We start from the raw sequence: 26,460 nt of genomic DNA, 5'->3' as shown, positions 1-26,460 counted from the left end.
AGCTTCAGTAAAATATAACATTTCAGATTTAGTCCACTGGTGAATTGTTCTGTTTTCAAAAGATGCTGAGGGCACCCCATGTTGTCCTTGAGGGCCCCTTGGTGCCCATGGGCACCACGTTGGTGACCCCTGCTATAAGGTCTGTTTCAGAAAGCTTTGTAGGCAAGTATTCTGCTCATATATCAACCTGAGTAAGGGACTAGATAGGCCACTGAAGTATTAAAAGCAGGATGTCATCAAATCTGCATTAAAAGTGCAAAATAATAACAGGAACACATATATATATAGACAGCAATATAAAACATTCATTTGTACAGCTTACTATTTCAAAAACCACATTCAGTTGTGAGTAGTCCTTATAAGTACATGGTGTTGTATGGTACGCTACGGTATAGTACGGTATGGTATGGTATGGTACGGTACGGTATGGTATGGTATGGTATGGTACGGTATGGTATGGTATGGTATGGTACGGTATGGTACGGTATGGTAGCATGGTACAGTGCGGTATGGTGCAGTACGGTCCTGTGCAGTACAGTGCGGGGCAGTATGGTATAATATGGTATGGTTTGGTATGGTATGGAACGGTATTGTGTGGTGTGGTATTGGGCAGTGGTTTCAAACTCATTTTATATTCAGTCATTTCAGCATCATTAGGTCTTTAAAGGGCCAGGTGCAGCTTTATATGGAAAGAAAATGCATACTATTATTTTATAACTTTACCCCTCATTATTTTACTGTTTTTGTTACTTTGTACACTTACAAGAACATGCCTTTTTTTACTCATAAGGGCCTGATAAATTATTATAGGCTGGATTTAGCCTGTGGGACTTGAGTTTAACACACTGTATTTTGGATTTTAACTCTACCGCCCTGACATTATCCTTCATTTGTTTATATTTTGCTTAGAAAATGAGATGGGCTACTAAGGCTTACAATTAGGACTAGTGAGTTCTAGTGTGGTTAAACTGATCAGCTCCTGTGGTTGGGAATGAATGAAGCATCTCCATGGCCAGATGAATAAAGTATCTCTAGAAAATTCCTTTATTCTCTCACAGTGGGGAAATTGTGTTGTTACATCAGCAGCAAAATGTTGTAGCAGAAGTGGTCACACAATGTGATAACTATGACAAAGTCCTCAGGGAACTTCTGGAGGTGGCAGCGTGGGGAGTTGATGGAGAACCCTGTAGAGTAGAGGGTGAAGAGGAACGGTACCAGCACTGTTCCCTTTGGGACCCCTGTACTGCAGACCAACCTGTCTGAGACACAGCTCTGTGTCCTCACATACTGTGAGCAGCCAGTGAGGTAGTACAAAATCCACAGGGACATGTGCTGGTCCACTCATGACAGCTCCAGCTGTAGGAGTCCTGGCTGGATGGTGTTGAAAGCACTGGAGAAATCAAAGAACATAATCGTCACAGTGCTTCCAAATTTCTCAAGATGAGTAAGTCTTTCGTGCAGAAGGAAAATGATGGCATAATCTGCCCCAGTCCCCGGCTGTTAGGCCAACTGAGGTGGATCCAAAGAAGTCTTCACCAGGGGGCGTAGATGGTGTAAGACTAACTGTTCGAGGGTCTTCATTCAATTCAGTTTATTTATATAGTGCCAATTCACAATACATGTCATCTCAAGGTACTTTACAGTTCACCAGATGAGAAAAAGTATAACATTAGCGATTGAACTAACAGATTCTACAGAGTGTGAGAATAGAGATAGAATGAAGCAGAATGATGAAATAGAGGTCCATATGTTCTCCAGCAGTCTAAGCCTATAGCAGCACAATTATAGAGATAGCTCAGCTGAGCTGAGGCACTCTAACTATAAGCTTTATCAAAAAGGAAAGTTTTAAGCTTACCCTTAAAAGTAAACAGGGTGTCTGTCTCATGGACTAAAACTGGTAGTTGGTTACACAGGAGAGGAGCCTGATAACTAAAAGATCTGCCTCCTATTCTACTTTAGAAATTCTAGGAACCACTAGTAAACCTGCAGATTGAGAGTGAAGTGCTCTGTTAGGAACATAAGGAACAATCAGATCTCTGATATAAGATGGCGCTTGGCCATTTAAGGCTTTATATGTGAGGAGGATTTTAAATTCTATTCTGTATTTAACGGGACGCCATTGAAGAGAATCTAGGACAGGAGAGATATGATCTCTCTTTTTAATTTTCATCAGGACTCTGGCTGCAGCATTTTGGATCAGCTGAAGGCTTTTAACTACAGTTTGTGGACTTCCTGATATTAAAGACTTACAATAGTCCAGCCTTGAAGTAACAAATTCATGGACTAGTTTCTCAGCATCACCCCATGACAGGATATTTCTAATTTTTGCAATATTCCACAGATGAAAGAAGGAAATTCTAGAAACCTCTTTGGTATGATATTTAAATGAAACCAAGTTTTCTTACTTTATTATCTGAAATAAGTTTAATCCCATCCAAATGAAGTGACTGACTGATCAGCTTCTTTTTCAAAGACTCTGGTCCAAAGACTATAACTTCAGTTTTGTCTGCATTCAGGAGCAGAAAGTTGAGAGTCATCCAGGTTTTTATGTCTTCAAGACATGCCTGTAATCTGTGTAATGGGTTAGCTTCATCTGGATTTATAGACAGATATAGCTTGGTATTGTGGAGTAAAAATTGAGCACTGAGAGTAAGAAGAAAAGGTTTTATTTTCTTTGCAAAGGAAATCACAGAACAAGCTGAACACAGCTCCCAATGTGATTCTGAAGCATTCAGAATCACACCCCTCCATTTATGAAGAACCCACAGCATACACACACATGAGCATTGAATCTTCCCAAGGGTAAAACTTCATCAAAAGACATAAATATGCTTTTGGATAAACATTCCAGACAACTGCTTTCTGTTCTTACCAGAGACAGGACGGGAGAGCATATATTTTAACCATAGCATGAAGGAGACTTTATGAACTCCTTATTTCTCGTGACCTTTCCTTCACCCATGTCTAGAGTAGGGAGGGAAGGCGCCTGTTTTTTGTCCCCCTAAACACCATAGCATAGTGAATGGTACAGGATCTCACTATCATTACCTCTGTTCGAACATTTATCACACAAAATAAGCAAAGGAAAAACCTTGATTCCACAGTATCATCAGCATAACAGTGGAAATGAAACCAATGCTGTCTAATAACTCTACCGATTGGGAGCATATATATAGTAAAGAGAATTGGTCCTAGCACTGATCCCTGTGGTACTCCACAGGTAACCTTTGAGCATGAGGAAGATTTGTCATTAACGTGGACAAACTGAAATCGATCAGATAGATAAAATTTAAACCAGTCTATTGCTGTTCCTTTAATTCCAACAAAATATTCAAGTCTTTCTAAAAGTATATTATGATCAACTGTATCAAATGCAGCACTTAGATCTAACAGGACATGTACAGATTATCTGAGGCCATGAGAATATCATTAGTGACTTTCAACAGAGCTGTTTCAGGGCTATGATGAGCTCTAAAGCCAGACTGAAACTCATCAAAAAGTTAATTATAGTGTAAGTGGTCGCACACTCGTTTGGCAACTACTTTCTTAAGAATTTTAGATAAGGAAGACTGTATATAGGTCTATAATTGACCAAGTCATCTTGGTCAAGAGAAAGTTTCTTAAGCAACGGTTTAATTACAGCAACCTTAAAAGCCTTTGGTACATATCCCTGTAACAGAGATAGATTAATCACATCTAAAATGGAGGACGAGATCAAAGGGAATTATTCCTTAAATAACCTGGTTGGAACTGGATCTAACATAAAATTTGAAGGCTCCATCCCACAAATTTGGAGCCTGGGTGCTCTGATTTTGGTCTGAGATGTTTTCAGGCCTTTCCAGGCCCCTCTAAGCATTGTAAGACAGCATTGTAAGGAGGGTCTGAGTTGATACAGTGGTGGAATATGCAGTTCCTTCAATTTCTGAAAAATATGGTTCTCACTGCATCCAAGTAATCTTATCAATATGTCACATATAATAAATATTTGTTAAAAAAAACAATTATTTTAAGGATTTACTGAAACCAATTCAGAGCCACAAAGAGAACAAATATTAATTTAAGCATTAAACAACATATAATAAGCAACATATAAAACTTTTTGGAAGGCTACCGTTCCTTTCTGCCTGTTTTTTACTTAACCCCTGTAGCAATTTTTTTTCTACAGTCAGAAATCCATCATAATTAATAATGTATAGCAAAAATCTTCCTTGGTAACTTTCAATTTCTCTTTAAGAAATGATATTTGCACTGCACAACCTAAAGGAATATCATATTGATGAGCAGAATTATGGCACTCCAAGTGAAACATAAGTGGTCAAAAGTATTAAAACAATGACATCAGAAAGTTCCAAACAGAAAAGAAACAAAAATAAATAATGGAGTCGTGTTTTGTCTTCTAGTACCAATAGTGGAACAGCAGGTTAGTTAAAAATAGTGTGGTGCACAGATTACAAAAAACTGGTTTGATCTTTAAAATCTTGACTCTGTATCTTGGGTGTGCAAATGCTAAGAATAATTCAATTCAATTCAATTCAGTTTATTTATATAGCGCCAAATTCACAACACATGTCATCTCAAGGCACTTTACAGTTCAACCAGATCAAATTGATACAAAGTTTTCTATCTAAGGAAAACCAGTTGATTGCATTGACTCATTGACTCAAATACAATCCCCCACACTAAGCATGCTTGTAGCGACAGTGGAGAGGAAAAACTCCCTTTTAACAGGAAGAAACCTCCAGCAGAACCAGGCTCAGTGTGAGCGGCCATCTGCCGAGGCCGACTGGGGTTCAAGGAGACAGAAGCAGAGATACAAAAAGCAGCTGTAAAAGGCGGCCCCGTCCAGGAAACACACAGCCAGGCAGACGAGCTCCAAGGCAGCTCCCATGCCAGAGGACGAAGAAAGCACATCCACTCAGTCACGGTCAGAGAAACAGGACCACACTGGAAAACAGGCCGATCTCCAACATCTATAAACAAGGGTGTTGATAGAAGCAGCACAGCTGATGTTTCTTTCCAGGATGACGTCACAGCCAAACAGGAACAGACGAGGCAAAGCTACTCTGAGGAAAAGCAGAGAGAGCAGAAGGTTAGAGATTGAACTAACAGATTCTGCAGAATAGGAGAACAGAGAGAGAATGAAGCAGAATGATGAAATGGGGGTCCCTATGTCCTCCAAAAGTCTAAGCCTATAGCAGCATAACTATAGAGATAGCTCAGGATAACCTGAGCCACTCTAACTATAAGCTTTATCAAAAAGGAAAGTTTTAAGCCTAGCCTTAAAAGTAGACAGGGTGTCTGCCTCACAGACTAAAACTGGTAGTTGGTTCCACAGGAGAGGAGCCTGATAACTAAAAGATCTGCCTCCCATTCTACTTTTAGAAATTCTAGGAACCACTAGTAAACTTGCAGATTGAGAGCGAAGTGCTCTGTTAGGAACATAAGGAACAATCAGATCTCTGATATAAGATGGAGCTTGGCCATTTAAGGCTTTATATGTGAATAGCACAGGGTGATCTGCAGTCACCTGCTGCAAAAACTTGGTAGTTAAACTGCTTACGACAATGAATTTATTTCAAAACAAATTTGCTTTTAAAAAAATTTGCAGGAAAATTGTATTTCCTCACAATTTTCCTGTGTAACGTCATGCTCAGGCTTGAAGTGTTTATATAAAGCATATGAAATGTCTGCAGGATGACCTTTTATCCTGTTATGAGTCAGTCATTCTGGCTCTCACATGACAGCCATTCACCTTTAGTTTAGAATTTCCACGTCAGAACACTTTGCTCCTATTCAAAGGCTTTGCTGTGCTGCTAGATGTTCAGCAGAGGGCAGAGTGAGACAGAATTTGAATGTTAACGCAACAACGTGCAGTATCAACCAATTAACTTCAAAAATGGCTCCTGCAGCCATCTAAAAGAGTCAAATGCATTATCTGTCTGAAACACCTCAGATTGGTGTTTCAGCAAGATCACTCCACTGTCACTTTTTTAAGGTTTGTGGTGAAGTCATAATGCCATGGTAACTTAGGTTACACTGAAAGTGAAAGGTTCAATCAGGTTGTCAGATTTTAAGACCAGAAGGTGTTTCATCCCAAAGAATACAGTAGTTGCAAATAGTTCCTTCAATGCTCACCAATATAAGAACAATAAAGTATGGTGATATTGTAAATATGTTGCCAACAGCTTAAACAGACCAAAGAAAATTAGTAAAAAGATAATGTTAGTAAAGAAATGGTAACTGACAATGGTTTTCTAGTTCTCATCATTTATAAAAAAAAAACAAACAAAAAAACAAACAGACAAGAATGATGATTATTTATGAAAGGTTATAGGCTTTTACAGACAAAAAAAAAACAGTAATACTGACCATAATAAGGGGTAAAAAAAAAAACAATATTTTATCTCCAGTTAAAGTTTCACAATCAGTCTATGCATGTTTACATTTTCAAAGTGCAATGTTATGTCTTCATTAAACCTGCTGTGTTTGTTTTGCCTGTAATGATTCATTTATGCTTTAAATTACCAAAACACTGACATTTTTTTTCCAAGTTTGAAGACATTTCGGTTCCCATTCAGGAAGCTTTTTAAATTTAAAATGTCAGAATAAATGTTGAGTTCAAAGCTTTGTAGAAACTCAAACTTTATAGAGGAACTCAACGCTTATTCTGAAATTTTGAATTTAAAAAGTTTTCTAGATGGGAAGCGAAATGTCTTCAAACTTGGAAAAGTTTGAAGACAGTCATGTCCAGTGGATTGTTTTTTTTTTTATTGGTATGACTATGACCTTGATGACTGAGAATCTTGATAAGCATATGTATTAGATTCACCATCGAAATAAAATTAGTTTCTCTAATATTATGCTTGGGATAAAATCTGATGCTTGCAAAAGTAGTCATATCCCCATAAAACCTTTCTGCAAACCATCTGCAAGGTTACAAGGATTTAGATAAAGCACTGCATAATTCAGAATAAGCAGTTCACCTTTAACTGATTTTCTTTTTTTCTTTTTACAAAAACGTCTATGCAACTCTATTATCATTAGTACACAGGTATAAGTAGCTTTTTTCTCATTCTTTTTTCATATGCATCTTCATTTTTCTTTCATATTTACCAAAGCTCAGATGACTTTAAAAGTTTCTGTGAACTGCTACACTTCAAAATGACAATACTTGATGTTATTAAATTGCAAAGGTTTAGTAGCAATGCTCTTAAAAAGAAAATACATTTATTCTAAGGCTGCCTTAAGCAAACTGTTATTAATGAAATGTTTGCTTGTAGAGATTTACCTGCAAACTTCACTGTACGTCTCTCATTTATCACCCTTATGGGACTCTGTCTGCTTCAGGGTGAAGGTGACACAGTAGATGAGCGACTCTATTATCGCATGAATGGTTCTATGGAAAATATTTATGTGACTAAGAAAACATCTTTCATGTCTCGCTTTTTATTGGCGTAAACAGATGCTTAAATAATCTGAGTATCATATATGACATTTTCCTCCTGTGTTTGGGGTTGTTATCCCAGCTGATTTTGATGAGATCTGAACATATATGGTAAATTATAACACACAACATAGGAAACAGCTATTTTTGTCAGTATTTTTCACTGTTATACCTGTTATAAATTTTAGAGCAGCAGATCTATTAGGTAAAATAATCAGGATTTAGTTTTTGCTAAATTCCACTACCTTATTTTTGCAGGTAACTTTTTAATTGTGCAAATCCATATATATATATATATATATATACACTATATTGCCAAAAGTATTTGCTCACCCATCCAAATTATTGGAATCAGGTGTTCCAATCACTTCCATGGCCACAGGTGTATAAATTCAAGCACCTAGGCATGCAGACTGTTTTTACAAACATTTGTGAAAGAATGGGTCGCTCTCAGGAGCTCAGTGAATTCCAGCGTGGAACTGTGATAGGATGCCACCTGTGCAACAAATCCAGTCATGAAATATCCTCGCTCCTAAATATTCCACAGTCAACTGTCAGCTGTATTATAAGAAAATGGAAGTGTTTGGGAACGACAGCAACTCAGCCACGAAGTGGTAGGCCACGTAAACTGACGGAGCGGGGTCAGCGGATGCTGACGCGCATAGTGCGAAGAGGTCGCCAACTTTCTGCAGAGTCAATCACTACAGACCTCCAAACTTCATGTGGCCTTCAGATTAGCTCAAGAACAGTGCGCAGAGAGCTTCATGGAATGGGTTTCCATGGTCGAGCAGCTGCATCCAAGCCATACATCACCAAGTGCAATGCAAAGCGTCGGATGCGGTGGTGTAAAGCACGCCGCCACTGGACTCTAGAGCAGTGGAGACGCGTTCTCTGGAGTGACGAATCGCGCTTCTCCATCTGGCAATCTGATGGACGGGTCTGGGTTTGGCGGTTGCCAGGAGAACGGTACTTGTCTGACTGCATTGTGCCAAGTGTAAAGTTTGGTGGAGGGGGGATTATGGTGTGGGGTTGTTTTTCAGGAGCTGGGCTTGGCCCCTTAGTTCCAGTGAAAGGAACTCTGAATGCTTCAGCATACCAAGACATTTTGGACAATTCCATGCTCCCAACTTTGTGGGAACAGTTTGGAGCTGGCCCCTTCCTCTTCCAACATGACTGTGCACCAGTGCACAAAGCAAGGTCCATAAAGAAATGGATGACAGAGTCTGGTGTGGATGAACTTGACTGGCCTGCACAGAGTCCTGACCTCAACCCGATAGAACACCTTTGGGATGAATTAGAGCGGAGACTGAGAGCCAGGCCTTCTCGTCCAACATCAGTGTGCGACCTCACAAATGCGCTTCTGGAAGAATGGTCAAAAATTCCCATAAACACACTCCTAAACCTTGTGGACAGCCTTCCCAGAAGAGTTGAAGCTGTTCTAGCTGCAAAGGGTGGACCGACGTCATATTGAACCCTATGGATTAGGAACGGGATGTCACTTAAGCTCATATGTGAGTCAAGGCAGGTGAGCAAATACTTTTGGCAATATAGTGTATATATATATATATATATATATATATATATATATATATATATATATATATATATATATATATATATATATGCTTAATTTAACATACATTTTTGACAATAGTATTGGCAGGGTATGTAGTGGTTAAATATCCACACGAAATGAACAAGTCTAAATATTGTTAAAATTTGAATGACGGTAGAAAACAGTGTGGTCAACCCAGCTTTATTTCCAGTAAGAACAAACACACATCAATTTTTTTTTTACATTCCAGAGATGTGCGAGCTCCAAGACGTCATCGCTCAGCGTCAGTTCCTATCTGCAATCCATTCAACATAATTCTAAGCATTAAACTGAATGCAGATTAAACTAAAGGGAAATTATAAACACAGTAAAGCAGTTACATAGTTATAATGTAATCATAAATATTCTATACATTAAATACTAAACATATCCAAAAGTAACAACTAAATATGAGCGTAAATTACTGAATAGAAAATTTTTTACCAACAGGGTATGTTGTGTGGTTTGTGAGGTCATCCACAGACAGTGAGAAATGTCTCAACAGCTAGAGCTATATTGACGACATTTCTGTCGTCAATTGCTAAGGGCACTGAAGAGGAAATGCTAGAAAGGAGGTAATTTTAGGAATCCACTTCAAATCTATTGTCCTTTTATATAACTTGAAGCATCAAATTTACATATAAATGGTAGATTGTCATGGTGTTACATTTTTTATTTAAATACAATCAAATATGCTTCACTTTAGTGAAGCATGTTGATTTTACCATTGTCAGACAAGCTTTGGTCTTTTCATGGACAAAAATAAGAAAGAATTGATTGAAAAGACTTCAGATGTTTATTACAGATGCAGTTGCTATTTAAAACAAAAGTCTTCTTTAAGGACAAATGATAATTAAAATGTTAGCAATGAGTACATGAGTAGCTACAAATAACAATATAACAGAGCACAAATCTAATGCGAAAACCAAAGAAAGCTGCAAAAATAAAAATATTACCATTTTAATTGTGTGATACACCCATCCATTCATCTACTGTTTGCTTAACTGAGACTGAATCGGTTACAACCTTTAACTTGTCAGTTTTGACCATTATAACTTATTGGGCAATAGATCCATTGTGCAAGAGGATATTTTTTGCTTATTTACAAAACCTTTTGTTTGCTTTTTTATGATGCATATGAAATCAATAATTTCTAGAAGTTACTTTTGCCAAAGACAGACATGGTTTTGTACCCTCTTAGGTCAACCACAAAAAGCGAGAAATGTCTCAACAGCTAGAGCTATAATGACAACATTTCTTTCATCAATTGCTGAAGAGGAAAAAAGTTGTCAGGTCTTAGAAATAAACCTAACAAACATATGAGGTCTTTGGTCTCAATAAACAACAGATCACTTTTTTCTATTTAGTGAAATCTTGACCATCCAAGCAGATAGTTTAACAAAGCTACATTTCATTCTATTCTATGAGGGCATTTTAAAAATTGTTTTTGATTATTAAGGGCAAAATGGATAAATTTTCCTCTGTCCTTGCTGTCCAAGCTTCACTAATCCACTTAGACCTACAATTAATTATTGGAAACGGAGGGATTTTCGATGTTTTAAGTGGAAATGTAGCTTTCTTTCTGCTTGGTTGTGTTGATTGAATTTTCTAGAATGTTCTGTTGTTTCCTAAGTTTTAAGACCCTTAAGGTTATTCCTAAGATTTTATATCTGACCGTTATTTTTCCCAAGAACTAAAAATGTATTTAATGAATTCTAAGACCTGATAGTTGTCCTAAGACGTGATTACTTATTTCCCAAGCCGTGAGGGTATCCTAGTATGTACACCATACACTAGATCCAAAATTCCACCTTCAGGGTCTTCTCTTTCATTACCGTTTTAGACTGGAGCAATAACCACATAACAGCAAACAAAGCCAGAATTATTCTACATCATCAGTTTGGAACAACAGACCAAGAAATTTCCACCCTTTTGCTTGAGACCAACACTGTCATGATCTTGGCGCTGATGACGACCTTGATTACTCATTTCATTCACATGCCCAGTTCCACCCAGATTCTCATTACCATTCATTTGATCCACCTGCTTCAGCCTCTATTTAACCAGCGTTCAACCAGTCATCAGTGCCAGATTTTTACAGCTTTTGGTGAGAGTTCTCCAGGGTACATGAGTGCTTCTAATTGCCTGATCCTGACCTGTCCCATCTCTGGACCTCTGAGCCTGCATGTTCCCATTCTGATCTGTTTGCCTGACTTGTCCTCGAACTGCTGGATTCTGCCTGTGTACTGAACCTGAATCTGATTCCTGACACTGTCCTTGATTTCCCCTCGATACTTCCTCGGATCTCTGATCTCCTGGCTATGACTCCAAAGCACGTCCTCGCCCTCTGGATTATCCTGCCTTCCTTCGTCTACTCTGTTCTGATCTCCTGCCTGTCCACCAACCTCCGGGTCTTTAGCATTTGGGACTCTCTGGGCAGTTCCGATCACGTCTTGTTGGCCGGTGACTGGCTTGAACCAACCTTATACTCGGAGCTTGGACTGATCTATAAGACCAGGTTAGGGACTCATGTTCTTAATCATGCTCCACCAGATAGATGTGGTCACTAACCTGTGTTCTCCCCCTGCAGAGGTTCCTTCCTTAGATGCTGTTCTCTACAGTTCCATCTTAAATAAACATTTTGTCAAACCTAACTGCCTCTCCGCCTTGAAAACTTGGTTCTCTTGTTCTGAGCCTGACAAACACTGACTTCAGACACAGAGAAAGCAATTTAATTTCTTGTGGCTGAACACTACGGCTCCCGTTCCCTTGCTACTACACACTCGACTTCACATAGCTCTTTTGTTTTCTGAATGTCATGACTTAAAGATGCCCCTTAAATATCATAAGAAGTAAAGGTGGCACCTCAAGCTTTCACAACCAGAAAAAAATGATCTCTAAGGCTTGCAAAATAATCTAGTCATTTGGATCATGCATAAACCATCAACCACACGAGTCTCTGATGTGTTCTTTTCTGGGTTATGGTGGTTAGACATCTAAACATTATTGACAACAACCTGTACATTAACAACATAAAAAGACTCAGTGACCAGGAGCAGTGTTCTTTTGTCTTTGTGTTTTCCCTCCTTCAATGTTTACTTATGTTCATTTTAGTCTTTCAATATCATCATTCCTTTGAGTTTAGTTTCATCATTGATTGTTTGGTTTTCGTTGTACATTGGGTATAATGTTTTTTAATCTGTTAGAACGTCCCTTTGTTTAGAGAGGGCCTTATTTACCTCTATCTATGTAAGTTATACTTCCTTCTTCAGTCTTCTTGCACCCCTTCTGAGCCAGCTGCTTTACTTAATCTCATTGATTTACAGACCTGCATTCAGTATATATGTGCCTCGGTTCTTATTGTTCCCAACTGGATTCCTCTGTTTCTGCATTGTATTTTATTGTCATACCATGAACTCTCCCCATTTAAATGCTTGTCTTTTCTGTCCATGCTCCATAACCGGTTCTGCTGTTTTTTCTACTGTTTTTAGGAATCCAGTTTGTTTGGGTTGTGTTTTTTGTGTTTTTCTCTGCCTCCACCACCAGGCGGCGCCCTGTCCTCGTTGGTCCTCCTGCACACCTACGGCTGGTTGGCTTATCACTGAGGACTATTTGAGCAATGGGCTGTCACTACCTCGGCGCCAGAGTGTTTGCCAGTTTTGGGTACTCTAGCCAAGCTGAGTTTCGCTGAGTCTAACTTAGTCTTTGTTTTCTGTTGAGCCTAACCTTGTTTTTTGTGTTTGCCTTTTCGGCAAGAAGCCTTCCTGCAAGCTGGATGTTTGGCCTTCTCCCCCTGGAAGGATTGTTTGAGTCTCACACTGAGCAGGGGATTAACCTCCACAAGTTCCTTTCAAGTCCTCCTGGATTACCAAGTGACAGTCTGCTCAATACCTGCTCAGGGTCAAACCAAGGCTATACCTGTCCTCCCTCCAATGAGTCTCAACCTCTGGATAAACCCACACCGAATGGATTCTGGGAAGAAAGTTTTCTCCACTAATGTGAGTCCCATTTTCTCTGTCTCTCCAAGTCATTGTTCAAGGTTCCCACGGATCCTGAACTAAGCACTGATAGTTCCCTTCCCTCTTGCAGTTCCGGTTCACCAGTACACTGTATTTCCTGGATCCAACCCCCGCTGGTTTTATCAATAAACCTGTTCAAACCTTAACCCTGGTTCTCTGAGTGGTTTACTGCATGTGGGTCAGATCTTCTAAGAAAATCATGACAACTGTAAGTTTCTTTCCTGTTGGTTCTTTTTACTGTGCCACAGAGTTCTAAAAAATACAAACTCTCTAAGGTGGGATCCAAAGAGTACCAAGGGCAGGCCTGACTTTGTTGTGTATTAGGCATTCCTTTGCTCTCACTGTGAATCATTTTCTAATGCAAGCATTTTAAATTTCGCCTAAAATCTAAATCATAGTTTTTTATTTTATGAAAGGCTTACTTCTGACTTCTTTAAATTAACATAAACTATAGAAAGAGATTCAAGAATTCAGTCGTCATCTTTAATGATTAATGTCACAACAGATGAGTTTGTATAGCACGTTTTTTGGCTATTGTAGTTTTGTTTATGTGTTATTTATAGCAGGTACCCTGTTCTGAATGGTCTCCATTACTCCTAGAGATTATGTTCATTAGATTAAAAAAATTTTGAAATTAAAATACAAACATGTATGTAAACCATCCTTTTCTTGAGTTGTTTTGCCTAACAATACACCTATCACATTTTTAGACTTTCTTATTCTCTTAGCCACTTATCTTTGGTCTAGTATTCTTCTCCATCCCTCTCATTCAGTAATGATGCTCATAGCTCCTGAGGTTGTTTCAGTGGTCACTTTAGAAAAACAGCTGCACACCCAAAACAGCACGTTAAGGATTCTGAAGAGTGCAAGGAAATGTGAGCTCTTCCCTCCCATCCTGCTCACTCTACTGGCTCTCAGTGCCCAGTTGGAAAGCAACCCAGATCTTTCTTCCCATTTTTAGTACATTCATGGCAATGTATGCCTTTGCCTTTTAGCTCTCTTCATCCGTTACACTATAACCAGATCCTGCCATACTACAAACATCCTCCTACTAAGACCCACGCAATAAGAGACACAGCTTCCTGTTTTGCTGCATCATACCAATGTAGCAGAAGTATCAAGCAACAAAGTACAAATACTTCGTTATCTACTAAAGTAGAAATTTTGGCTGTCTATATTTTACTGGAGTAACAATTTTTAGACAACTTTTTACTTCTATTTCTTACATTTGTTTTGCAATTATCCCTACTTTCTACTCCTTACATTTTAAAAACAGAGCTGTTAGTTTTGTTTCATTTAAGCTCATTTTCATTATGGCTCATTTCTGTGTAAAAAAAAAAGATATATACACTATATTGCCAAAAGTATTTGCTCACCTGCCTTGACTCACATATGAGCTTAAGTGACATCCCGTTCCTAATCCATAGGGTTCAATATGACGTCGGTCCACCCTTTGCAGCTAGAACAGCTTCAACTCTTCTGGGAAGGCTGTCCACAAGGTTTAGGAGTGTGTTTATGGGAATTTTTGACCATTCTTCCAGAAGCGCATTTGTGAGGTCGCACACTGATGTTGGACGAGAAGGCCTGGCTCTCAGTCTCCGCTCTAATTCATCCCAAAGGTGTTCTATCGGGTTGAGGTCAGGACTCTGTGCAGGCCAGTCAAGTTCATCCACACCAGACTCTGTCATCCATGTCTTTATGGACCTTGCTTTGTGCACTGGTGCACAGTCATGTTGGAAGAGGAAGGGGCCAGCTCCAAACTGTTCCCACAAAGTTGGGAGCATGGAATTGTCCAAAATGTCTTGGTATGCTGAAGCATTCAGAGTTCCTTTCACTGGAACTAAGGGGCCAAGCCCAGCTCCTGAAAAACAACCTCACACCATAATCCCCCCTCCACCAAACTTTACACTTGGCACAATGCAGTCAGACAAGTACCGTTCTCCTGGCAACCGCCAAACCCAGACCCGTCCATCAGATTGCCAGATGGAGAAGCGCGATTCGTCACTCCAGAGAACGCGTCTCCACTGCTCTAGAGTCCAGTGGCGGCGTGCTTTACACCACCGCATCCGACGCTTTGCATTGCACTTGGTGATGTATGGCTTGGATGCAGCTGCTCGACCATGGAAACCCATTCCATGAAGCTCTCTGCGCACTGTTCTTGAGCTAATCTGAAGGCCACATGAAGTTTGGAGGTCTGTAGTGATTGACTCTGCAGAAAGTTGGCGACCTCTTCGCACTATGCGCGTCAGCATCCGCTGACCCCGCTCCGTCAGTTTACGTGGCCTACCACTTCGTGGCTGAGTTGCTGTCGTTCCCAAACACTTCCATTTTCTTATAATACAGCTGACAGTTGACTGTGGAATATTTAGGAGCGAGGAAATTTCACGACTGGATTTGTTGCACAGGTGGCATCCTATCACAGTTCCACGCTGGAATTCACTGAGCTCCTGAGAGCGACCCATTCTTTCACAAATGTTTGTAAAAACAGTCTGCATGCCTAGGTGCTTGAATTTATACACCTGTGGCCATGGAAGTGATTGGAACACCTGATTCCAATAATTTGGATGGGTGAGCAAATACTTTTGGCAATATAGTGTATATAAACCATCAAAATAATTTGTTTCATTCAGACAATGAATTTGTTTGTAGTTGGACTTATACTTATAAAATAAGTATAAGTATAATAAGTAAAATAAGTACTTATAAAACCAAGAAAAGGAAGTATAAGGAAGTGATCATCTAGAATAGTAGAAACATTTTCCTTTAATAAGGTAGTGCAGTAAAGCTTCTGTCCTTAAAATTTTTCCTGTATTACTTTCATACTTTAAGTAGTTTTAAAAATTGTACTTTTACACTGTTTAAACAGTAGGATTTATTCTTCTACTTGAGAGATAAACATTGATACTTTTGACACCTCAGCAATGGAGTAACATTCCTGTGACTCCTTCCTTTTGAGAGACAATCTTTACAGTGTTTAAAGTTTCTTTATTGTTTTTTTATCTGTTTGACAATAATCAATTGTTAGTAACGTTATTATTAGTAACAGTTGTAGTGGTAGTATTTCCAGAACCCAGCTTTTTATGTTTATAGTTTTTTTTTAAAAGAATTTCCATCCTGTCTGAGTGATCAACAGTTATTGTTTTCTTTTAATTTGTAATTTCCGTTAGATTTCCAGGGTAACAGCAGCAAGAAGTCAAATAAATGTAAAGATACAAATGAACACATTAATTTGAAAATAATTGCTTTTACTGTAAATGAAATACAAAATGAAAAAAACAAACACATAAAAGAACATCAGCTGAATGCGAAGTTTTGTGTGTTCAGCTCTATTGAGAGCTGTGGTGCTTTAAAGTGAAAAACAAACACAGTTTGGATGCAGAAGCCTGTTGCTGAATTTCTGTGGGAGAAATCAGCCCAGGTTTATGGCAGTCTGACTGCATTGTTTGCTTCTTTAACCATCTGCACTGGATAAAGGGAATATCCTAAGACAGATTGTTTTGTTTTTTCTCAGTTAATGAAAGGCTGTTGCTACAGCAAACAACACCAAAGTCAAAATGGTGATAAGCAGCAACCCCTAATCTCCAAATGACATTTAATTAACATTTGCAAGCCCCTTATGACCATGAAGATGGTAAAGTGGTGGATGAGTAATTCTTTATTAACTATTCATTATAAATTCATCAACCCATTAAACACTATATATATACTAACTTTTTTAAGAATTAGTGAAAACATAATAGATTGCACCGAATAAAAATGCATCAACATACATTTTTAAATTTTGCTTTCAGTATATATTAAAAATATCTTATAATAAAGTATACTATTTGTTGTGGAGAAAATTTATATATGCACAAAGTCCTGCATCTTTGTAAAACATCTTTGTGATTAATTAGAGCAGATCTGAAAATCTGATTCCAGAGACACATACCAACACGTATGTGAATATATATTACAAATATTAAATTCCAGTTACATTTTCTTTTCTTTCGTTTTTTTAGTTTTTCTTGACACTTTTTGTATGATTTTTCCATTTCCATTTTATGCATTTAAGTAAAAAAAAAAAAAGGGTATGTGTTCCAGCAGTTCAACTTCCACAAGTAGGACATCCTATCTGAACGATAGTGGCTGCTGAGTTTCAACATCCTCTCAATAAACCTGATTGGGGTTTAATCTTTCACTCACTATATGACAGGTAATTTCTTGCAGACAGGTTGAATATAAGTAGCTGTACTTGTTTTTATTGTCTAAGGGGAAATCCATCAACCTGAAAAACACTTTAGGCAAGAGGTTATGTGGGTTTTTTTTATTGTTTTTTTTTTCTTTTATAAGTGCGCTGTTCACAGTCATATCAAGAGGATGCCCTATTTGAGTGGTTTAAAAGCTGGGACCTGAAAAAGAAGCAAAATATTGTTATGATTATGTTCAACAAAAAAAAAGATATACAAAATACAATTCTAAAGAACTTTACCTGCAAACTGTGCTGTAAATAACAGATTCACTTTGGTAGTCCATCTGCTCCCTACAAGTTGAACTGTGTGTTAGTGTCGGTATCACTTGTGCAACACAAAGCTTGCACTATTCATTAAAATGAATTAATTTCTCACTTGTTTGGCACTCGATTCGTTTGGAATTCAATAGCTGCATAAATTACTTCTGTTGTTGTTTCTTCAAATATAAGATCTTCAGATTGAAAACAGTGACTTCCTCCATGCTGGATGGTAGCATCTATCTGCTAAATACAAGCATAAAGAAATATTATAAATTTGATATATAGACAAAATTCAATAAAAAATTGGCAAATAAAACAGTTAATTCCCAATAGAAAGTATTTATCTGCCTTTTATTTGGGATGACTCAGACACAGGTTTGGGTTATTTAATTTTGCTCTAGATCATCTTTACATACTGTATCTAAAAACTGCTGACTGCAATATAACCCAAAGAATCAAAAAGAAACACCTGTCTTTCCTCCTGATGTGCTGCTTCTGTTGTTTTACTTTTGTTTTTGGTAATCCTGAAAAAGAGAAACAGATAAAACACAGGTGCTGGTCATTAAATCAGAACATCATGAACAAATAATTTTTTGTCATTTATTTCAAAACCGGAAACTTGCATATTATATTCATTCATTGCACACAGACTGGTGTATTTTAAATGTATATTTATTAGTATGTTGACCAATATACCTGACAATTAATAAAACCCCAACTTCAGTGTCTTCAGAAAATAAGAATATTGTGAAAAGGTTAAATCTTGAAGACACCTGGTGCCAAACTCTAATCAGCTTATTTTCTTAAAACAGCCATAGAAGCTGTCCAATTGTTTCTAAGTCTAGTTCAGTTGCTACACAATCATGGGGAAGACTGCTGACTTAACAGTTGCACAAACGAGGATCACTGACACCTCGCACAAGGAGGGAAAGAAACAAGAGGCCATTGCTAAAGAGGCAGGATTTTTTTCACGGAGTTCTGTCTCCAAGCATAATCATAGGGAGGTGAAGGGAAGAAAAATATTGCTAGAAAAACGTGCAAAAGTGGTTGTGATAACTGCACCCTGGAGAGGATTGTGAAACAAAACCTGTTCAAAAATAAGGGGGAGATTTCAAAAGAGTGAAATGCAGCTGAAGTCAATGATTTCAGCACCACCATGCACATCACAGCATCAAAAATCTATAACCAGGATTAAAGACAAAAAGGACTAGACTGCTGCTGAGTTGTCTAAAGATATGTTCTCCAATGTAAATACATTTTGCATATCCTGTGAAAATCAATGTCCCAGAGTTTTCTGTGGTCCGAGCTGCAGCCTGCAGCCTGGAAGGAAGTTTTACACTACATGCTTATTGCTGCTAACCAACTTTATGGAGATGCAGGTTTTATTTTCCAACATGACTTGGCACTTGCACATACTGCTAAAGCTACCAGTACCTGGTTTAATGACCATGGTATGTTCTTTGTCAGCCAGGAAACTCGCCTGACCTTAACCCCGTGGAAAGAGGTACTGTGAAGAGGAAAATGCTCTACACCAGACCCAATAATGGAGATGATGACCACTATCAGAGCAACCTGGATCCTCATAACACCTAAGCAGCGGCACATTTAATCGACTCTACGCCACATTGATGCACTAATCCAGGCAAAAAGGGGACCCAACTTAGTATTGAGCGCTGTAACATACTTTTTATGTTCATACATTTCATTTGGCCAATATCTGGAAACACTTGTTTTGCCCTAAACTTAGGTAATATTCTAGTTTGCGATTCTCATTAGTTGTCAGTAATAATCAACATAATTAAATTAAATAAACATTTATTATCATTTTGATGAAATACATCAGTCTGTGTGTAATGAATAGATATACAAGTTCCCCCCAATAAATTAATTTGCAAAAAAAATTGTTTCATTTTATGACCAGCACCCATATATAGTATTTTTTTATTACAAAAAGAGAATATAACAAATTAATGTACATTTTTACCAAGATAAATAAATTTAAATGGTAATATAATATCAAAAGCCCTCTCACTCTACAGCTTTAGAAACATTTGATCCTATAGCTAGGGTAAATGTATTGATTCCCAAGTTTGAAATATATTTAGGCTTGAGCAGGGAAAGAGCTGCAAAGGCCTATTGTATTTCGAATATTTATTTAATTTGAATTTAGAAACAAATTGTAAATTGCTTTATGTGGATGGGTAACATGGAAATAAGAAGTCATTATAGATCAATAAAAGTGAAAGCATATATGGATAAAAACCTTACCTACAAACAGCAATAATAGCAGTCATGACTAAAACAATGGCAACTGTAATGGTGACAAGTACATCTCTCAGAAAAGTCCAGGCTGTGGAACAATAATAATTTGTCAGGTCTGCTTCAAACAGGATGTAAGACAGCAAAACATGTTGAACTTTAAAATAAATTATCCAGCGACATGTTTATATGAAATAGATACCAAAGTGAGATACTCACTTTTCATCTTCAGGGTGAAAACAGTGGAGTTCTGACTTCCATGTTTGTGGGAGACGCTGCATAAATACTGGCCACTGTGTTCTGGAAACATCTCAGCCTGATGTCCAACATTCAGCAACTGACCATCAACTATTTCAAACCAACTGTAATTCTGCACAGGGGGCTGTGCATCACTGCTGTAGATCAGGATGATGCTGCCATTAGTGTCTGCTTCAGATGATGACCGGATGAGCACAGATGTGTTTTTGGGTCCATCTAATAAATAAAAAAACAGTAAAAGGGAGGTATATTCATCATTCAGCCGAACAACAGACCCATATATTGCTGCCACACTGAGCACATGCGGCCTAGCCCTCATATTCTACTTATGCAGTAAAAAGTTGTCACGGCTGGGGACACTCAATACTTTCTTTTATTATTATTATTATTTTCTTAAAAGTAAAATCATCAAATCATTGGCTTGTTCACGTTTGTAAGGTTGGTTTTCATCAGCAAGTGAAAAAAAAATCACAAAAGTACACTACACACAACATATGGCTTATACTTATTCAAGGTTCTTTTTAAAAAGTCCCCTAATCTTGTTAGCATTATTCAGAGGCAGAAAATGGGAAATTCTACAGGTATCAGAAGTATTTTGGTTGTGAACTCACATTCAACATCAAGACGAAAGACTTCTGAAGTTGTGTCCTTTTGCACCTTAAGGGAGCAGGTGTAGTTTCCTGAATGTTTAGTCGACACATTTGTCAAATGAAGTACATGGCCTTCATTTATGCTTTCCCCATCTTTAAACCAGGAGTATGCAGATGAGGTATTGATGTCATCACAATTGTTGATGCAGGTAAGATTCACTGAATCCCCTTCTTTAAATGCTTCTCCATCAGCAGTTTCAGCTAAAATGTTCAGATCTATAAGAGTTTGAATTACATTTTACTTTTATATATCCACTTATTTGATAAAAGTAGCATAATTTTAAAACAAAGAAAAAATAACTCACCGGTGACCTTTAAAAATATACATTTATTGGGGCATCCTTTGTTGTTGTTGTATCTGAAAAAATATTTTCCGGCATCCGAATGCTCCACTTGGTGTATTTTCATAGAGCAGTTGTGCTCCCTGTCTCCAGTGTATTCAAACTTTCCAGAGACATTTCTTGACTGATTTAAAATTAAATGAACTTTAGATAACCTCAAATGACCCCATATGAATCGCTTTTCTTCATGTCTTTTCGTATCGTTAAAAAGACAAAAAAAGAGAACAGAAGAGCCTCTCACTGCACACGCAAGTTGCTGGCGGCACTCCATGTTGCACCTCTTGGAGAAAACACCTGAAAAACATCAGTTTTACATTTTTTTTTATAACATAAATTAACTGGAAAAAAAACATAAAAAATTTATTGTATATACCTCCTATAAACTGAAGCAGCAGGGTCCATAGTAATGTTCTGCTTCCAGCTAACATATTTGAATGGAGTCCAATCCTCAATGTTAGTTTTTTTTTTTTACTTGAACAGAAGCTTTAACTTCTAAACAGTGAACAGCAGGCAATGTCTTTTCTAGTTTGTGCTTTTTGATTTATCACCAATGTGCAGCTTCCTGTCACGAAAAAAAAAAGGTTCTCAGGTCAAAGTTACATTTCTCAGACTGTAGAAATCAGGTCACTTACACAATACCTGCTTTAGCTCCTCATATTTGAATAGGAGATGTACGAAATCTCTATGCAGGGACTCACACTTCATGCACTGCAACCTGGTGTTCCTTTGTTGTGGTTAGAACATGGTTAGTGCAGGGTTGACACTGTGATGTTTTAATGGGTTTTGTGGAACATAACACAGCGTGCTAACAAAGTATTAGTTTTACTGCTGATGATGGGTTTGTACATTTGTTCTTAATGGACTCTACTAGTCATTTCTTAGGGGTACAGTTCTGCCTGCGGTTTAGAAGGCTGTTAAATCGTTTAGAGATTAAAAATAGAATCTAATGTTGTTCCAACCTACAAGTGTCCTTATCCACTCTGAACTCCAGGGATTTATATGAACATTCAAACCTTGTAAGTCACTCCCTACAGCTTTTTATTGATCATTAATATTTTAAGTTCTAAATATCAGAATTTATCCGAATATGCTAAATATGAGCACAGTTTCATTTTAAACTTCTAGCAGACACCCTCCCTATCCTTTCTATTTAAAGTAGATATGTCACTGTAAAAAGTTACTTTTATGACCGCAAATGTTATTAGTATATTTTTTTAGGTTTGATATTTGCACATGTGCATTATTCATATCAGTACAACATATAATTGAGTGCATTATACTGTATAATATAAGATATAAGACAGACGGACGGACAGACATAGATATTTTGTTAATCACTCTAAAAATATTAACTCCATTTTTTTTTACTTTTTTTTTCTTTAACAGCTACCAGCCTACTGAAATTAAGCCCATATAGTGTACTACATCATGTGTACAGTATAGCTAAGGGATAATGGCTCAGTAAGGTTATGGCCGTGGGAAGTGGGGGTGCCGGGGTGCTGCAGCATCTCCTAGTGGCGAGAGGGAGATTTTTTTTTTATTATTTATTAAAAATACCTTGCCCAATTTATAAATTTCTTTTGAATATTTAAGGAAATAATTTTGACTTCTTTGTATTTTAATTTTCGAATTTGAATTATTTTGAGGCCTAATCAACACAAGCTCACGGACGTTACGTTGTCGTGGCAACATCAAGCAAGCAAGAGCATGATATCCAGTTTATTGCAGCAGACTAGTACATTTACATAGTCTAATGACAGAAACACATTTTGGATTTTTTTTTTTTTTTTGGAAAACCACCACCATTGAAGAAGAACACTGGCCCAGCCCCAGCACCCAGCACAACCTAGCATGATTGGATTAGACAAGACCCCCCAGCCAACATCCAGTTTCAAATTTCCTGGATTGCGTTGTGGTAATGAAACCTTCTCATGGTCTGTGTCACTGGCTTGGTTTACAAGATGGCAGCGGCTGCATTATGTGAAAGATCGTATTTTGTGTTTTTTTTTCTTCTGAAAGCTGTTGGGAAAAAAGTCATACCTAGAGACAAAGAGACAACCCCTTAGTGAATGCCAGCTCTTCAAATTGGCATAAAGCCACTGAAAATATTTCATTGTGAAGTTTGATCAACTGATTAATGTGACTAATGATGTCTGTTTGTTACAGACCCTGGTTACGCGCATTGAAGTGTATATGACAATAAAGTAGTGAATCTCAATCTATTTTTTTATTTTTATTTATTTTAAAAAGGCATATATATAGAAGAGAATCAGGGCCACTGGAAAAAAAAATGTAAAGTTAACTGATTTTTACATTTTACTTCAGTATGAGAAAAAAGTCAGAATTCTGACTTTAATCTCAGAATTCTGACTTTAATCTCAGAATTCTAAATGAATTCTGATAGCTAACATACATGTTAGCATCAAGCCGTAGCCATGTCTATTTTAGACACTAAATTAGCTCTCTCGTTTTAATCACCTTATGCTCTTCCATTAATGAAATAGCATCACTTGGAACCCCTCGGACACATAAAAAATTCTGAGATTAAAGTCAAAATTCTGAGATTAAGTTCTGAAATGTTCCCTATATTACACTGAAATAATATTCAAAAATCAGTTAACTTTTTTTTTTTTTTTTTTTTTTTTTTTTTTGGCCCTAATCCTCTTCCATACATATAGGCTCATAGGTCTTCTCTCCAAATAAACAAACAACAACAACAACATAAAATTCACAGCCCCCCTGATCAAAATGACTTCCAGTGGCCCTGGTAAGGTTTGGAAATCTACAAGTCATGTTCAAAAATATATATTTTAACAACCTACCCAAAGGAAGAGCCCAAACAATTGTCAATAAACAGATATTCAACAATCCTTCATATTCCTAGTGAAATAAAATAAAAAATACGTTTTCAATGTTGGTGTTTTCTTTCTCTCTCTCTCTATTTTATGACGATAACAGGCTATAACTGGGGCGATGATCTGGAGCCTATAAAAGGAGCCCAGACAGTGAGTGGTCTCAGAGAGAAGAACCAGCAGCCAAAGTGAAACAGGGAGCAGAATTAGACCCCTGCTCTCAACATGGAGATGACTTCTAAACTTCTGCTTCCAATCGTAGCGATTTCCCTGCTCATCACCTGCAGCCCGTCGGAGGCTTGGTACAAGCAGGTGACCGGACCGAACTACTACTCTGTGGGCAGGGCGTCCGGTTTGCTGTCCGGGATCCGCAGGTCATCATCGTTTGTGAGGAGAGAGGAAAGCCCATCAGAGAGCGCAGAGTCAGCAACCAGCAGCGTCTTATCTCACCTACTCTCTCATAACTCCGTTTTAAAGACCATGGTCAGTGTGAATTTGTGTACTTTGCCAATTTTTCAATGACATTTTATTTCTTTTTGTTTTAACCGATTGGCAGAAAACTCTATTTTTTTCTTTATTTGTTTTTCTTAGCCTACTCCAAACGGGAGCTGTCCATTCAGCACCACTTCACCCGTTTCGGATGAACCATTAATAGCGGTTATCAGTCCCATAGAATGACCTCAGACTGCGCCTCCTCTACCTCCTAGTAGCTTTCTTAAGGCTTATAATATGCAGTTTATCTTTGATAACAGTCGCGTCTAAAATTCAAAAAATCTATTTATCTATTTATCTACTTTACTTTTTTTCTACTTTATTTACAGCCTACCATCTTAAAAAAAAAAAAACAACAACACAGTTTTTAAGCTTTACTTCAAGTGAATTCCACATGTTTCAGTCACAAATATTTAATGTGGAGTTTAAAAAACAAACTAAGTTGACAGGATAAGTGATTTATTTCTGGAGGGGTTGATTTGAGCGAAATGTTGATCAACTTTTTTTTCTTTCTTTTTTTTCTTTTTTACAATTGATGAACAAATAAAAATATGTTCAGATTACACATGAATATATTATTTAGTTCTGCGGGTAAAAAAAATGAATTACCTTAGGGTTAGGATTCATTCAGTGATAACCTACTGAGCCTATTGGTTGGGAGGAACACACAATCTGAAGGCATTCTATGGGACTGATAACCGCTAATAACGGCTTTTTAATGAGATGATAAAATCTGAGGCGGCTTAACGATTGCTTTTATAAATACATTTCATTACATTGATATTGTTCAACATTTGACTAAATATAAAACTAATATTCACAACTTTTTACCTTTATTTCTACAAAATGCCATCAAAAATACAGAAAAAAATTAACTTTTTACAAAGTTTAGATTTAAGTCTTAAAGCCTTGCAAGAAAAATCCATATACTGCACCGTGTTTTGATTGTGTATTACTTATAATATATGAACATCTAACATTTAGAAGAGACAGGTTGTTTACAGGAAATATGTTTTCATTTTCTAAAGTATGAATTTACACTATGATTAAAGATAATTGGCTGCTATAAAAGCGTTAGAAACTCATTGTCTCTTAAAAAACTGAAAGAAAGAAGGCTACTCATAGTTTTAGATATGATTTAAAAACAAATTTTCGATTGATCTAATTGTCTGTCTTAATTCTCTCCAAACAGCCTCTTTGTATTAAAGACATTACCCCAAACCTACAGAGCTGTGAACTCTTCGAGGAAATCAAGGGATCCTTGAAGTGCAAAGCAGATGTTTTCCTTTCCCTGGACTCCTCAGACTGTGACGGAGACTGATCCCTGTCCTTGGATCATGAAGCCATCTTCTTAAAAGGACAGTTTCAAAGGATGCCATGTTTATTGTGACAAATAATGATTTTGTTGGGAAACCTTTGTATTTCATGTACCTTTGTTAGATTTTTTTATGATGAAATGTATATTATTGTTTAATGTGTTAATGTTTCTATTTGGTCTGAGTTTTCATTAATAAATGGATAATTATGTGGATTGGGTTGAAAATATCACAAGCAAAAATAAAGCTGTCCTATAATTCTTCATATTTCATCACTTTGGCAATAACAGCATGGGTAAAGTTTGAATAGCCCTTAAGTTTGCAATCCCACACAGGAAGATGAAGCCCCAGCCACTGGTCTCTTTTAATGTGGAAAAAAGTTAAAAGAGGTGACTATGTTTACTTATGGCTATGTTTATTTATGCGAATGTTTAAACAAACGTATTTGGAAGTATTACCTTACTTCACACCATAAACAGGAAAATAGGTCAAAATAAGAATTAAGGAGGAAGTCACAATTTTCTCAATGTAAATTGTTCTTTCCAGACTTAAATACTCAAAATAAACCAAGCTGGTAGAAGCCTCACCATAACATATTGTCTGGCAATCTTCCAGTAGACATAAATCAAGATGCAGTTTCTTTAAAAAAAAAAAAGTTCAATCCCTTTGAATTTTGTCACATTTAGTCACTTTACATTTTCAGTATAGTCTTTTGAAATTAGAAATAATTACAATATATAGAG

General features: G+C 37.3%; 2 protein-coding genes across 2 annotated transcripts; one reads left to right on the top strand and one right to left on the bottom strand.

The window, feature by feature from the left end:
- Positions 1-17,397: 17,397 nt before the first annotated feature.
- Positions 17,398-21,223, bottom strand: LOC119778298 (B-cell receptor CD22-like). Its single transcript, XM_038277464.1, has 7 exons — positions 21,022-21,223; positions 20,678-20,932; positions 20,028-20,282; positions 19,818-19,899; positions 18,019-18,073; positions 17,665-17,792; positions 17,398-17,579 (listed from the first exon to the last, which is right to left on the bottom strand). The coding sequence occupies exons 1-7, from the start codon at positions 21,122-21,124 to the stop codon at positions 17,525-17,527; spliced, it is 933 nt and encodes a 310-aa protein (XP_038133392.1). The 5' UTR covers positions 21,125-21,223; the 3' UTR covers positions 17,398-17,524.
- A 2,837-nt stretch (positions 21,224-24,060) lies between these two features.
- On the top strand, positions 24,061-25,977 carry LOC119778299 (neuropeptide B-like). The gene is made up of 2 exons (XM_038277465.1): positions 24,061-24,392; positions 25,594-25,977. The coding sequence occupies exons 1-2, from the start codon at positions 24,135-24,137 to the stop codon at positions 25,720-25,722; spliced, it is 387 nt and encodes a 128-aa protein (XP_038133393.1). The 5' UTR covers positions 24,061-24,134; the 3' UTR covers positions 25,723-25,977.
- Positions 25,978-26,460: the final 483 nt, after the last annotated feature.

Source organism: Cyprinodon tularosa, unplaced genomic scaffold (genome assembly GCF_016077235.1).
Source record: "Cyprinodon tularosa strain WSP-4 unplaced genomic scaffold, ASM1607723v1 ctg131, whole genome shotgun sequence".
Classification (NCBI taxonomy): domain Eukaryota; kingdom Metazoa; phylum Chordata; class Actinopteri; order Cyprinodontiformes; family Cyprinodontidae; genus Cyprinodon; species Cyprinodon tularosa.
The sequence above is the reverse complement of the archived record's forward strand: the minus strand, read 5'-3'. Positions and strand labels throughout refer to the sequence as shown.